Source organism: Marmota marmota, unplaced genomic scaffold, assembly GCF_001458135.2.
Source record: "Marmota marmota marmota unplaced genomic scaffold, marMar, whole genome shotgun sequence".
Lineage (NCBI taxonomy): Eukaryota > Metazoa > Chordata > Mammalia > Rodentia > Sciuridae > Marmota > Marmota marmota.
The window spans coordinates 19,182,648-19,198,204 of NW_026000241.1; the positions used below are offsets into that span (position 1 = coordinate 19,182,648).

Here is a 15,557-nt window from a genome sequence, read left to right on the forward strand (position 1 = left end):
TATATATACATATATATATGTATATATATATGTAAAGCATGATGTGCAACTGAAGTGTTACAGATAATGGTAATTAGGATTGGAATGAAAGAACCTATGATTGCATGCTTGCCTCTCTCTGCTGCCTGGTAGCCACAGGGAGCAGCTTTCCTCTTCCATGTGGTTACACCATAATGTTTCTGCCTCAAAGCTAGCCAATCATGGAATGAAACCTCTGAAATGGATTAGAGAATCCATTTGACTAAGTGCACCAGCACAAAATAGGAACTGAATCTGCTCTAAAGGAGATCAAAGAATTTTTGGACAAACTCCATAATGAAATTAGTAGGACTTTGGAAAAGACTGGTAGCTGAGAAAAGCACTTGAACAATCAACTTGAGCACTTGGATCACAACATCCTACAGTGCAAGCTCAGCTGAGTGAGACAAGGGAATGACACCAGCAGGGAAATAGTGGAGTAACTGAAAGGACAAGACTCTGATCTGAAGTTACAGAGGAATTCAGAAAGGCAAAACAAGAATTGGAGAAAAGGGTACCAGCATGACTGATGTTGCTCCTTTGGTGAAGATTAAGCAGAGCTTAAGCAAGAAACTTTCAGATGTATGTTAGAATTAGTGTTGTGGGGGCTGGGGATGTAGCTCAGTGGTAGAGCTTACCTTAATTAAGCATGAGGCCCAGGGTTCAAACAGTACTTAAAAAAAAATCAGTAATGTGGAACAATATTACTCCAATCAAAACTGAATGATAAATCCAACATCACTAGAGAAAAGGGACACACATGCAATAATTTCAGAAGCAGTAATAGGCTCTTATCAAATAACACACTGGCTTTCATACTTCTAGTTTTTTTTAATGTCAAATTATATTTCACATTGCATAGGTTTCTAAATGTAATTATACCTCTAAAAACACAACCAATGGGTATTTTTGCATTTACACACATACACATTGTATCATGATAATTATAATGGTTAACACATTTATATTGAATATAATGTTCAATAAAGTAACTAAAAAACAACAAGAACAATATCTCTGTGATTGCTGGGCTTCTGACTACAAGTCACCCACAAGTACTCAGTAAATTGCAACCAATTAAACTAGTGTGGCTTGTGAATAAATTCTGACATTGTGGCAAGACATAGTGTTAGGTCTGTTAATCCCATAGCTAGCTCTCAACAAAGAATATTACAATGTATTCTGGTTTTAGGAAAAAAAAAATGGTCAGAACATCATGATTGAAATAAGCCAGATTCAGAAAGACTAGGGTTGAATGTCTTCTCATAGGCAGAAACTAGGGAGAAATAAGGAATTTAAAAAGGGGTGGGGATACCATGCAAGTACAATGAAGAACAATGAAGTAGAGAAAGTGGAATAAAGAGAGTGAGGGAGGAGGAATGGGAAAGAAGAGGAACGGAATGAAGTTAATCACACCAGGGTATGTGCACGTATGAATTCTTCTTTTATGTATAACTATAACGCACCAACTTAAAAAATAAATAAACTTTTTAAGAAAGAAAAAAAAAAAAAACGTCCGGAGAAGTGGAAGGAGATACCAAGCACCAGAAACTTTGTTAGTATTGATTTAAGTGGAAGAAAACTTGGCAGCGATCTGTATATGACACAGCGAAGGCAGGGTACTGCAAAATCCGCTAGCGGTAAACTGTTGGCCCCGCTGGCAGTGTCCACCCAAGGAAGCCCTCAAACCCTCCCAAGGCGTCCCAGAATTCACGCCAGTTCCTGCAGCTACCGCTGCCTCCACTGGGAAGCACGAGCCCTGGCAGGCGGGCGCTCTCCGGCGTCGCGCTGACGTCACGCGCGTGCTGACGTCGCCGGCGGCCGCGGCTTCTAGAGCTGGCTGGGGCTCGGGGGGCGCCGAGTTTGACTGGTTTGGGGTCCGCTGGGCGCTTGGCGCAGCTTCCGCCCACCCCCGCGCCCCAGGAGCCGCGCCCCGGGCTGGCCGAGCGCATCCCGCGGGCTCCCACGGGGACTCGCCCTGGCGGCTGGGCGGCGCTCGGCGAAAGTTGGCCCCTCGCGGGAGGGCTGGCCGGCGGGCGGGCGGCGGCCGCAGCTATGGAGCCCCGCAGCATGGAGTACTTCAGCGCCCAGGTGCTGCAGAAGGACGTGGGCAGCCGGCTGCAGGTGGGCCAGGAGCTCGTGCTCTACCTTAGCTCTCCTGGAGCCATCCCGGACCTGGGGGACGACCTGAGCCGCCTGGGCAAGACCGTGGACGCGCTCACCGGCTGGGTGGGCTCGAGCAACTACCGGGTAAGTGGTGGCGGCGCGGCGCGGCGCGGCGGGGCACGCCCTCGCTCCCGACCGGCCCTTTAATCCTGGACGTGCGCGTCTGGCCGGGAGCTCCCGAGCAGCGTCGGCGCGGCAGAAGACCCCGGCGAAGGGGAAACTCGGGGATCCGGGGCGCTCCGTCTTTCTTTTCGCGACTGTGACTTTTCACCACGACCAAGTTTTTCCACGCTTGTGAAACAACGACAAATTCAGCTATTCCGTGACACGTTGCGGAGTTACTTCGCACGGGGGCGGGGGGGCACAGTATTTATCACTTACTTGGAAAAAAAAAATCATTGATAACATATATACAGTAAAGGGATCCAAGACATATTTGTTCTCGCCAGTGTAAACTCTATGTACGAAGACATAGGACGTTAGGATACGATTTTGAGTTGAAAAGAGATGTCAAATTAATCCCCTCCTACTGATTTTCATCCTACTCAGTCTCCCGGTTCCTTCCTCCCCCCTCCCACCCCCATAATTGTTATGTGTGGAAGGTGGTGATCTTCGTCTCTAAAAGATTTTAAGGGCTTAACTAGGTGTCCGATTGTGTTTACTGTTTTTTCTTATGAAAAACTGTAGATCCTGTTACATTATTTGCTTTTCCTTATTGACGACCGGAAGCAGTTGAAGGCTCTTCATTTTGTTGTAATGCAGCTGAGGATTGACTCGGACTTGAAACCATGTGCTACCAGGTTTATTGGCGAAGAGGAGAATGAGGTATAAGAAGAAATGAATGTTTATTTAGAGTCAGTAGTAGCAGACTATAGTGTAGCTATGTAGAGAGGCCAGGTAAATATTCTGTAATTAGCCTGTTCTGTAGTAGTTAGCTGTTACTTTTCTTTCCAGTCTTCTGGTGGCAGTGTTGCTTTAAAATGCTGGCGGGAACCTGTGGATGAAGTGATTTTTCTTAGAAATATATCCTTATATCCAGCGAATAGGCTGTACTTTGAAAGCTTCTCTATGCAGAGAAGAAAGACAAACTCTAGAATTATGATGCAGATTTAATGGTAAAACCTACTTGAAAATTTACCACTTTTGTGCTTCATTACATATTATATCTTTATTGTTCTTATTTGGGAAAAGTTATTGTTTACTAATATATCATTGCCATTTGGAAATATTAGTTATTTGGAGAAACAAGCTAAATTTACTTACTTTTTAAGAAAGACATGCTCAAGGTAGTTGATTTTATGATACAGCACAGATTCTTGTAGAAAATCAGCTCTTTGACAATGTTTGTTCACCTTTCCAAGTGATTGATGTGCCCCCTGCTTCTCATTGACTGTAGCTAATCTGCTTTGAGCTATTTCACTCCTCAGGTGTACTGTCAGTGAATGGATGGTTGAGCAGTCCATCTCTTGAAACACATCTGGCTTCTGTGATAACACAGTATCCTAATTTTTCTGTGAATGCCCCGAGCTCTATTTCTGCTTGGTGCTGTTTTTAACTGGTCCTTAAGAGTAAGGATCCTTCAGGGGTCTGCCTCAGGTTTTCATTTGTTTTTGCTGTACATTCTTTCCATGCTCTCACCAGATACTCAGAAGAGACCTGCCACAGGCTCCCACCAGCTTATTTACACACTTTCTGGTTGCTCTCCCCAACAGTCTACCTTTTTTGCTGTTATGATGGATGAATTACCTGCCTTCCTCACTTAACACCAATCCCTCCTCATGAGTATTATTAGCTTCCATGTCCTCTTATCTACTCAAGGATATTTGATCCATCAATTCTTTCTTCTTCTTGAATTATTGAACCAATTATTCTTTAATATAAAATTACTAAATTCTTTAATATAAAAACTTCTGACATTACTAGGGAGAGAGTATTCTAATTAGTGTTATTTGGGTTTTATAAACTAAATTGCATATTCTGTTTTTACTCGAGAGACAATGAAACACACCAAATTCTTTTTTTTTTTTTTTTTAATTGATTTTGGACATTCCTGGGGTTTAAACCCAGGGTCTTTTATCCAGATAACTATCACTAAATCTCAGCCCACACCAAAGTCTCTTAAAAAAAAATGTAGGAATATTGAATGTACAAATAGAATTGTACTTAAATTTTAAATTATGCTGAACAAACTAGTTTTTCTTTGGTTTTGATACTTTAGAATTTATGTCATAACAGTCATTGCTTTGATACATTTGAGTACTGTCTATATGCTGGGTATTGTTCTTGATGGTGAGGATCTAGCTGTGAACCAGACAGGCAAGACTCATTCATTTAGATATTTTTTGATGACCTACCATGTGCAGGCACTTACTACTATTCTAGGCACTGCGGATACAATAGTGAAAAAGAGATATCCTTGCGTTTGTGGACTTACATTTTAGTGGGGATAGAGGAATAGGCAGGATAAGTAAATAAAATCTATTGTGTGGTAGGTGGTGATGAATAGTTTGGAGAAAAACAGTGAAGGGAATAGGAAATTTTAGGCAGGATTAAGCCTAAAGAAATTAGGATATTCATCCTTCTTTCCTTTTTAAAACTTGTTTTCTATTATTTGTTAGCTTTATTTTCATTCTTGTACATTGTGAGCAACAGTAACATTTACATTTCATCTGCATCTGTAACAGTAAATTGACTCTAAAAATGAAGAAAACAATAAGTAGTATTTATATTATAACTACATAGTACTACCTAAGTAATGTGCTAGGATTTCATGCTTCTGGGAATTCAAAATTATAGCCTCCTTGACTTTCTAAGGATAATATTTCCCAACATCAGCTTCACTTCAATTATATTTCCTATAAACTATCACTATTGTACTTTTTTTAAAATGGGATGAGGGGCTCAAACCTAGGGGTACTGTGCCACTCAGCTACATTTCCAGCCCTTTTTATTTTTTATATTGAGACAGGATCTTGCCAAATTGCTCAGATTGGCCTTGAACTTGTGATCCTCCTGCCTTAGCCTCCTGAGTTGCTGGGATTATAGGCATGTGCCATGACATCTAGCTACCATGTTTTTGTACCCCCCCTCCTCAAAAGATGTTTATCTACCAACTAATATATGTGTATTTTGGCCTGTTCCTTTCCAGGTTGTTTTTAATATTTTTACTATTAACATTGTATATTGTCACTTTGTACATATGCATGAGAATTTCTCTTGGTTATTGATTCTAATTGGTCAGATTTAGCATCTTCCTTTAATGCTCCCTTTATAATCCTGAAATTAAATGTATAGAGAATACCTATTACACATAATTTTAAAAAATCTGTGTAGTGTCCTCTAACAGTAGTATAAAGGAAAATTACATGTAATTTATAATGAGGTAAAATATGTTGTTTTCCCTTAGTTTGAACAGGGAATTGGTTCCATTCCTCTCTCTCATATACTAAAATCCTCAGTGTTCAAATACCTTATATAAAATGGTGTAGAGTTTACATATAACCTATGTATCCTTCTATATGCTTGAAATCATTTCTAGATTAGTTATATTGAATACTATGTAAACACCATGTAAATAGTTATATTATTTAGGAAGTAATGACAAGGAAAAAATGTACATTTTCGGTGTAGATCCACAATATATTTTTCTCAAATATTTTTTCTGAGGTTGGCTGAATCTGAGCATGTAGAACCCACAGATTTGGAGGACTGACTGCATTTCTATGTTTAACGTGCCAACCAGACTGATCAAGAAGACATGATAGTTACATGGCTGCAACAGTACGTGTAATAGTTATAATGCTGTCACTATCAATTCAGACTATTACAAATGTGTGGTTGCTGGGTGATTCATTGTTGATGACAGTGATACTCTGTAAGTCTAACTTTTTTAAAAATATATTTTTAGTTATAGATGGACACAATACCTTTATTCATTTATTTTTATGTGGTGCTGAGGATTGAACCCAGTGCCTTTCACATGTGAGGTAAGCATTCTACCACTGAGCCACAACTTCAGCCTTGTAAGTCTAAATTTTGAACCTCATTTCTTCAGTACACTAGCTTACAAAGTTTGATCATCCCATCTGACATCCTTTTCATTAAGCTTTTAACTGTCCTGCACTCTTTTTTTATTTTTATTTTTTTAGTTGTAGATGGACATGATACCTTTATTTATTTATTTAAGTTAGATATATTTTTAGATGTAGATGTGTACAATATCTTTATTTATTTATTTTATGTGATGCTGAGGATTGAATCCAGTACCTCACACATGAAAGGCAAGCACTCTACCATTGAGCTACAGGCCCAGCCCCTATCCTGTACTCTTTTTTTTGCGGGGGGTTACCAGGGATTGAACTCAGGGGCACTCAACCACTGAGCCACATCCCAGCCCTATTTTGTATTTTATTTAGAGATAGGGTCTCACTGAGTTGCTTAGCAGCTTGCCATTGCTGAGGCTGGCTTTGAACTCATGATCTTCCTGCCTCAGGAAGATTCCAAGCTGCTGGGATCACTGGCATCTTCCATTACATCCAGTTGTCCTACTCTCATCACTGAGCTAAATATCATGGTCAGTCATTAATCACACCCTTATATTCATTCTTAATTTTTGTCTACCTTCTCATTCTTGATTTATTATCCTCATTTAATAAACTTCAGTATGAATTAACCCAACTCTGCCTATCTTTATACCTGCACCAGTGGAACTTAAGGTGGATGGATGAAAACACAGTTTTTTAAACTGGCTTCATTTAAATTTGTGGATTGAAAGTTGGCCCTTAATACTGTCTGGCATCATACTGTATTTTGGAGTTCATTCACTGTTTCACTTAAACAGCTATTTTACATCTTTTTCTCTCCCCTTAGAGAGAGATACCAATATCTTCTTATCTATTATCACTGTCAGCTAAGTCCTTCCTTCCTACTCCATTGAGGAAATTGAAGGAATTAGAATTTTTTAAATTCTCCCATTGTGTATCTACTCACCTTCCAGCATTTACACCCATGACAATCTCCTAATATTTGTTGCATTAGTAAATGAAAGCACACTTGTCCTTTGATTTACCTGTTGATTGCGTTCCTGGAAAACTCATATACCAAAACCATGCCCACCCCTCCCCTCAAAAAAAAAAAAAGGGTACTTGCGGGGGGCAAAGTTAAATTTTAGACTTACAGAACTTCAGATAGGTTTTTTTAATCTATTTAAATGTTTGTCAGCAGGACTGCCAAGTATACCTATACCAAGTACCTATAGGCTGTGCATCTCCAGATTGTAATATTTGTGTCCCCCATTCCCACTGTCCTTGAGAACCATTGTTCTTGGGCATATGTCTAGACGGGGGAATATTGGGTTATATTTTCCTTATTTTGTCTACCTCATCCTAACGTTCATCACTAACTCACTTTGTTTCTCTTCCTTTTTGAAGTCAATAGTTTTATTATTTATAAAAAAAAAAAACTATGTTTCTTTTCAGGTTTTTAAAATTTGTAGATCATTGGGTTTCATTTATATAACCTGTGTGTACATGCCCTTTTGCTTAGCCAATTATTCTATACTACTCTTTTTTCGGTAGCTGTGTATGAATAGCATGCCTTTATTTAATTTGTTTATTTTTATGCAGTGCTAAGGATCAAACCCAGTGCCTCACACATGCTAGGAAAGCACTCTGCCACTGAGCTACAGCCCCAGCCCCTATAACATTCTTTTACTACTAATTGTCTAAGAATTTTTTAGTGTTGGGGATTGAATACAGGACCCAGTACATGCTAAGCATGTGTTCTACCATTCAGCTATATCCCCATTCACACGAATTTTCTTAGTTAATTTGGTGGGGAAAAAACATCCTGTAAACCTATTCTACTTCCTAGTAAGAGGAGCATTATATGAGTATGTTTGTTATGAGCAATATATGCTTTTTTTCCTGTTCCACTTGTGGAAAAAAAATATTCATGATTATGAATTAAACATGTGTTTCTGGGTGTCAAAAAACTTGTTGCCTGACTTTCTGACTTCATTTATTTTATTTTATTTTTTTGTGGTGCTGGCTGACTTTCTGACTTTATAAGGAAAGTTCTTAGTTGTGATTCTTAAATTGAGTGTAATCATTACTATCTAATGCAGTTACTTAACAGAACTGTTTTGGTGTATGAGTTTTCCAGGAATGACAACATTTGTGATCTAAGCTATTTGGAAGACTTTATATCCTATTTAATTGAAACTCTCTAGCAAAGGCAATGGCTTGCATTTAAGTTTATTGACTGATTGCTCAAATATGTTCAACTACTTGTGATGCAGAGGTGAGAAGGGAGGGGCAGAGGGAGAGAAATCGGTGGGAGAGAAAGAATGGAGGAATGACTCTAGAGTCCTGAAATTTCTCAGGGTTAATAACATTTCATTATATTTTTTAAAATTTGAGTTTTATGGTTTAAAAATACCCTAAAATTTGTTTGACCTTACCTCCAAATTTTTAGCTTTTTTTTTTTTTTTGTGTGTGTGTGTGTGCCAGAAATTAAACCCAGGGGCAATTTGCCACCCTCTGAGCCATATCCCCAGTCCTGTTTTTTACTTTAAGACAGAATCTCACTAAGTTGCTTAGGGACTCCCTAAATTGCTGAAGCTGGCCTTGAATTTACAGCCTCCTATCTCAGTCAATTTCCCAGAGTTGCTGGGATTACAGGTGTGAGTCACCACGCCCAGCTGCTTTTAAAAAGTTTTTCTACTGTTACAAATTATGTTATTCTTTCTTTTGGGGAGAGATGCTGTACTTTTTATATTTTAAGGGATATAAGCAGAGGCATTTGGGTTTCTAAGGAAGTGATGAGGAGCAAATTTGAGTATTGCTCTATTTCTTTTCTTTTTGAGAGTTTTAGTATTTTACTGCTGAGTATACCCTTAGCCAAGATGCAGGTTAAGTTGAAAAATGTTCACATGGAAGTTCAGAAAAGGTATGTATAGCTTCATATGTAAATCTTGATATTTGATGTATCACATTTACCAACTATATACCTCTGTATGTATTTTTTGGTCTGGTACTGGAGATTGAACCCACAGGTACTCTATTATGGAGCCACATCCCCAGTCCTTTTAATTTTTTTTTGAGATAGGATCTTGTTAAGTTGCCCAAACAACCTCGAATTAGCAATCTTTTTGCCTAACGCCACAAAATGCTGGAATTACAGGTGTGTGCCACTGCTCCTGGCTCACCTACCATATTCTTTAGAAATGTATTAGCTGTTATTGCATATTGATTGACTGGTTGGTTGGTACTAGGAGTTGAACCCAGGGGTGTTTAATCACTGAGCCATATCCCCAGCCCTTTTTGTTTTGATACAGGCTTATCATTAAGTTGCTTAGGGCTTTGCTAAGTTGCTGAGGCTTGCTTTGAATTTGTAATGTTCCTGCCTCAGCCTCCTGAACCGCTACACCTGTCTCGGTCTTTATCTATTATCCCATGTAAATTTCAGAATCAGGTAGGCACCAGAATATGAGGAATTTTTATTGCGTTTACATTGAATATTCTCTTTCTTGGGAAGAATTAATGTCTTTATAATATTTGCCTCTTTATCCATGAAAATTGTTTAGGTATTTAACATTTTTCAATTCTGTTTTAATTGTTTTCTCAAAATAGGTGTTATACACACTTTTTTATTAGATTACTCTTAGGCAATTTACAGTTTTTGAGAGTACTGTATATGTGATTCTTTTAAAAATTATACTTTCTAATATATAGAAATGGAATGGTGTTTGGCATATTGATTTTTATGAGTAACCTACTTGTTATATAATTAAAAGCTTTTTCCCCTCCTGTAATTTCTGGGTTTTTCTCTAACTATGATCATATCAAAGAATAATGACAACCTTTCTTCTTTTCAGTCCATAGTTTTGCTTGGTTTTATTGTATTTTCTAAGACCCATAGAATGGGGATGAAAAAAGGAGAGTGGGCATTCTTCTCTTTTCAGGTTTCAAAGGTATGTTCTAACATTTCACCATTAGGAATCATGCTTGCTATAGTTAAAACAACAAAATAATGGTAGAGGACTTTGAACACATATATAAAGGTAGACAGTAAAATAAACTCAGCCATAACACTACTCTTCACCCATAAGCAACCCTACTCCATCATCTTGTCACAAATCATAGATGTCATATTGTCCATCCATAAGACTTTGTAGTTAGTCTCGTCATTGTCTCAAGGATAAGCTCTTTTAAAAAAATTAGTATAACCTGAATCTCATTGTCATAGTTACAAAAAAAATTTCTTTACATCAAATATCCAGAGTTCAAATTTCCAGTGTTTTTAATTAGTTTGGAGAAATAAGAATCCAAATAAGATTCATATGTTGTGGTTGTTAATTTATTAGTTTCCTACTGTTGCTTTAAGAAATGACTACAAATTTAGTTGCTTATGACAATATCCAGTATGCTCTTATAGTTCTGGAGATCAGAAGTCTGAAATGGATTTTACTGGGATAAACTCAAGGTGCCAGCAGGATTATATTCTAGAACTATTGTGGGAGACTTAATTAAAGAGAGGCTTCTAGAGGCTGCTTGCATTCTTTGGCTCATGGCATCTTTTTCCATTATCAAAGCCAGCAGTGTAGCATCTTGAAAACTTTCTTTCTGACCTCTGCTTACATCATCATATTTCCTCTGATTTGGATTTTTGACTTCCTTCTTATAAAGACCTGTACTTATAAGGACTCCCTCTTACAAGGACCCTTGAAAAAAACTCAGCCATTTATGTTCAACTAATTTTTTTTTCTTTTTTTTTTTTAATTGGTTGTTCAAAACACTACAAAGCTCTTGGCATATCATATTTCATACATTTGATTCAAGTGGGTTATGAACTCCCATTTTTACCCCATATACAGATTGCAGAATCACATCAATTACACATCCACATTTTTACATATTGCCATACTAGTGACTGTTGTATTCTGCTACCTTTCCTATCCTCAACTAATTTTTTTTAAATATTTATTTTTTGGTTAGACACAATACCTTTATTTTGTTTATTTATTTTTATGTGGTGTTGAGGATCGAACCCAGGGCCTCGCGCATGCTAGGCGTGCGTTCTACCACTGAGCCACAACCCCAGCCCTATGTTCAACTAATTTTTGATGAAGATGTTAAGAATACACAATGAGAAAAAGACAGTCTCTTCATTTAATTGTATGGGGGAAATGATACCTACATGCAAAAGAAAGAAGTTGAACCTTTATTTTACACCACAAAAAATAAATAAAAATGGGTTAAAGGCTTAAATGTAAGACCTGTAACTGTAAAAACTCTTGGAAGAAAATGGGAAATTTCTTCATTGGTCTTGGCAATTTTTTTTTTTTGATAACAAATGCACAGGCAACAAAAGAAAAAATAAACAAGTGGGACTATATATTAAACTAACAAGTTTCTGCACAGCAAAAGGAACAATAAAATGAAAAGCAATCTACTGAATGGGAGAAAATACTTGCAAAGACCCACTTATTTGTCAAGGAGTTAATATCCCAAATGTAAAAGGAGGTCATATAATTTAATAGCAGACAAATAAACCCTAAGCCAAAAATTCACCCCACTTACGAAGTGTGCAAAAGACCTGAATAGATATTTTTCAAAGGAGGACATATAAATGACCAACCAGGTATGTGAAAAAAATACTCAACATCCGGAATCATTAGGGAAATGCAAATCAAAGCCACAATGAGATATCACCCCATACCTGTTAGGATGTCTGTTATCAAGAAGCCAGAATATAACAAGTGTTGCTGGTGAGGATGTAGACAAAGAGGAACTTTTGGGAGGCTGAGGTATTAGGATTGCAAACTTGAGGTCAGCCTGGGTAACTCAGTAGGACCCTGTCTCAAAATAAAAAAGAACGAGGGATGTAGCTCAATGGTAGAGTGCTTGTCTAGCGTTCTTGAGGCCCTGGGTTCAATCTGAAGTATTGACAAAACCCAACAAAACAAAACAAAATGAAAACAAACCTACCATATGATTCAGCAATCCCACTTCTGAGTATATAGCTAAAAGAAGTAAAATCACTATTTTAAAGAGATATTTGCCCTGCCACGTTCATAGAAGCATTATTTATAATAGCCAAGATATGGAAACAACCTATTTTTATCAACAGATGGATGAATAAAGAAAATGTGATATACACATGAAATGTTATTCAGCCTTGACAACAAAATAAAGGAAATCCTATTACTTGCAACAACATGGATCAACCTGAAGGACATTATGCTACGTGAAATTAGCCAGAGACAGAAAGACAAAAATACTACATGGTCCTATTTGTATGTGGTGTCTAAAAGAAAAAAGGTAGAATTCATAGCAACAAAATAGAATGGGAAAAGTGGAGATGTTATTCAGAGAGTATACACTTTTAGTTATAAGATGAATTAGTTCTGGAAACAATGTATAACATGTTGACTATTATTAGTAATAACGTATACTTGAAATTTGCTAAGAGTAGATTTCAAGTGTTCTTACTTTACATTGGGCCTAAGATAATCCAGGTTAATGTCTCCTTCTCTGATGATTTTTAGTTCCACCTACAAAGTCCCTTTTGTCATGTAGGATAACATATTTACCTAGTTGCGGGGGGCGGGGGGGGGTTTGGTTAGGATGTGAACATCTTTGGGAGACCATTATTCTGCTGCCAGAGTTAACATATCCATTAAAGTATTTATAAATCTGTTTTCTTCTCAGTCCTCTCTGTTTTTAAAAGTTCTTGGATTTTATTTGTGATAGAATTTCCAGTAGTCTGGATTTTCTGATTTCATTCTTATAATGATGTTTGACCTTTTTTTTTTTTTTTTCTGTATTTCCTATAAACTGGTAACTTAGTTGGATCTAAAGCTTAATCAAATCCAGGGTTTCTTTTTTCCACTGAGACTGTTTCATAGGACCCTGTATGCATATGACTACTTGTCTAACGTGTGAGGCACTGGGTTCGATCCTTAGCAACACATAAAAATAAACAAATAAAATAAAGACATTTTCTCCATCTACAAAAAACTTTAAAAAATAATAAAATTTAAAAATATTTTTAAAAAGACTATTTCATAAGTAATGTTCTCCATCCATCAGGAGGTGCATAAAGTCTGAATCTCTTTTTTTGTAATGTTAGCAGCCATTAATATTTAATTCTTTTATAAAGACAAACTTTTCCCATATACAACTATTTGGTTACTTAGTGTTATACTTTATGTAGAATGGCAGATTTGTTTATACGATTCTTTCCTTTTATTTACTAATTGTGAAAATAATGTGATATTTCCAGTGTCCTTCAGTGTTGCCAGAACTTTTTTTTTTTTTTCTTTTTTTTGCTATCATTATGAACTCTTGTATTTAAACATATCTGATGTATTTCAAGACAATGTATTTTTTCCTTTTTGGTATTCACATTGCCCTATCTTGGCATGGCTTTAGTGATCTTTGATAGTATCGTTGTTCTGTAGTATCATAAGATGTTGTCATATTTCCTGCTCCAGCCCTGGATTTAGCCATTTCTCTAGAAGCTGTTTCCTTTTAGTGGGAAACAGTGTCTGGAAACTATGATGTGGTGATAGTGGTACTTATTGTTACTAGTTTAGTCATTGTTTTTAGATTTTTTTCTAGTGGGTAGAGTTAGATTTTATTTTAAAGAAAACTATGTTGTGAAGCCAGGTGTGGTGGTATATGCCTATAATCATAGCAAATAGAGAGACTAAGTATGACAGGAGGATTGCAAGTTCAAGAGTAGGCTCAGCAATTTAGCAAGACACTGTCTCAAAAAAAATCAAAAAAGGTGTAACTCTGACTCTTAGTGGGTTCAATTCCCAGTACTACAAGAAGGAAAGGAAGGAAGGAAGAAGATATTTCATGAGTTCATACTGTTATTTCCAGTTCAGATTCAGGACTACAGCTTGTACTTAACTTCTACCTATCTTTTGCATGTATCTCTTTCTATAAGCAGCAGTTTCTAAGAACAATAGTTTCCTTTTTTTTTTTTTGCATAGTTTATTTTTATTTATTTATTTTTTTAGAGAGAGAAAGAGAATTTTTAATATTTATTTTTCAGTTTTCGGTGGACACAACATCTTTATTTTATTTTATGTGGTGCTGAGGATGGAACCCAGCACCCTGCCCTGTGCATGCCAGGCGAGCACGTTACCGCTTGAGCCACATCTCCAGCCCCTTGCATATTTCAGTGGAGAAATAAAGTCACATTACTGTATTTTAAAGTCAGTTGCAATAGTCTTGTGTGGTTACACTGCTAACTGAATAACATTTAGGTTCATTTGTTATTTCATTTTCAAAAAAAGCATTGTAGGTGTTACATTTGTGTTTTTCATTTTTGTTGATCCATTTTCAGTTAATTTTTGTAACTGATGTGATATGTAAGTTGAGGTTTAATATTTTGCATGTGGTTATGGTTGTAACATCATTTGTTGAAAGATTTTTCTTCATGGAATTGTTCATTGCACAGTTGTTGGTTATCAGTTGACTTCATGTTTGGTTCCATTTTGTATTCAGTTTTACGTTAATCTATTTGTCCATCCTTTTATTAATATCACATTATCTTTATTACTCTAGCTTTATTAAGTCTTAAAATCAGGTAATTTGACTTTAAATTTGTTTTTCTTGTTCAGTGTTTGGTATGGACATTCTACCCATGAACCTTTTATGTATATGTATGTGTGTATTTTATAAATCTAGATCTGTATCTCCCCCTATCCTAAGATCAGCTTGTTAATTTCTGCAACAAACTCTGTTGGGAATTTGATCAAGATTGAATTATTTATTCATGGAGTTTCAAATCTTTTTTTTTTTTTTAATTTAAATTATGTTTTTTTTTTTAGTTCGAAATCTTTTTTTTTTTTTTGGTACTATGGATTGAACCTAGGGGTGCTTAACCATTGAGCCATGTCCCTAGCCCTTTTTAATATTTTATTTAAAGACAAGTTCTCGCTGAGTTGCTAAGGGCCTCGCTAAGTTGCTGAGGCTGGCTTTCAATTCAAGATCTGAAAGCCAGGATTACAAGGTGTACCACTGAAATTTTAATAATATTGAGTCCTATAGCCCATGAATTTGGTATATGTATCCATTTAATTTAATTCATCTATATCTCTTTCACTAGCTTTTTGTAATTTAAGCATGTAGCTTTTGGACCTCATTATTAGATTTATGTCCTAAGGGGTCAGGCATGGTAGCATACACCTGTAATCCCAGTGGCTCGTAAGGCTGAGATAGGAGGATGGCGATTTCAAAGCCAGCCTCAGCAACTTAGTAAGGTCCTAAGCAATTTAGCCAGACCCTGTTTCTAATAAAGTATAGAAAACTGCTGGGGATGTGGCTCAGTGGTTAAGTACCCTTGGCTTCAATCCC

At 36.8% G+C, this 15,557-nt stretch overlaps 1 protein-coding gene across 39 annotated transcripts in view; it reads left to right on the top strand.

The window, feature by feature from the left end:
* The first annotated feature begins 1,891 nt into the window (after window positions 1-1,891).
* Window positions 1,892-15,557, top strand: part of Clasp2 (cytoplasmic linker associated protein 2) — a 191,423-nt gene continuing 177,757 nt past the window's right edge. For 29 of the 39 annotated variants that reach the window (XM_048794715.1, XM_048794730.1, XM_048794720.1 and 26 more), the window contains exon 1: window positions 1,892-2,268. In XM_048794715.1, coding sequence (XP_048650672.1) covers window positions 2,074-2,268 — 195 coding nt within the window. In that variant the 5' untranslated portion in view covers window positions 1,892-2,073. The remainder of the gene's footprint in view (window positions 2,269-15,557) is intronic. The other 10 variants (XM_048794724.1, XM_048794733.1, XM_048794735.1 and 7 more) reach the window with 1 other exon arrangement.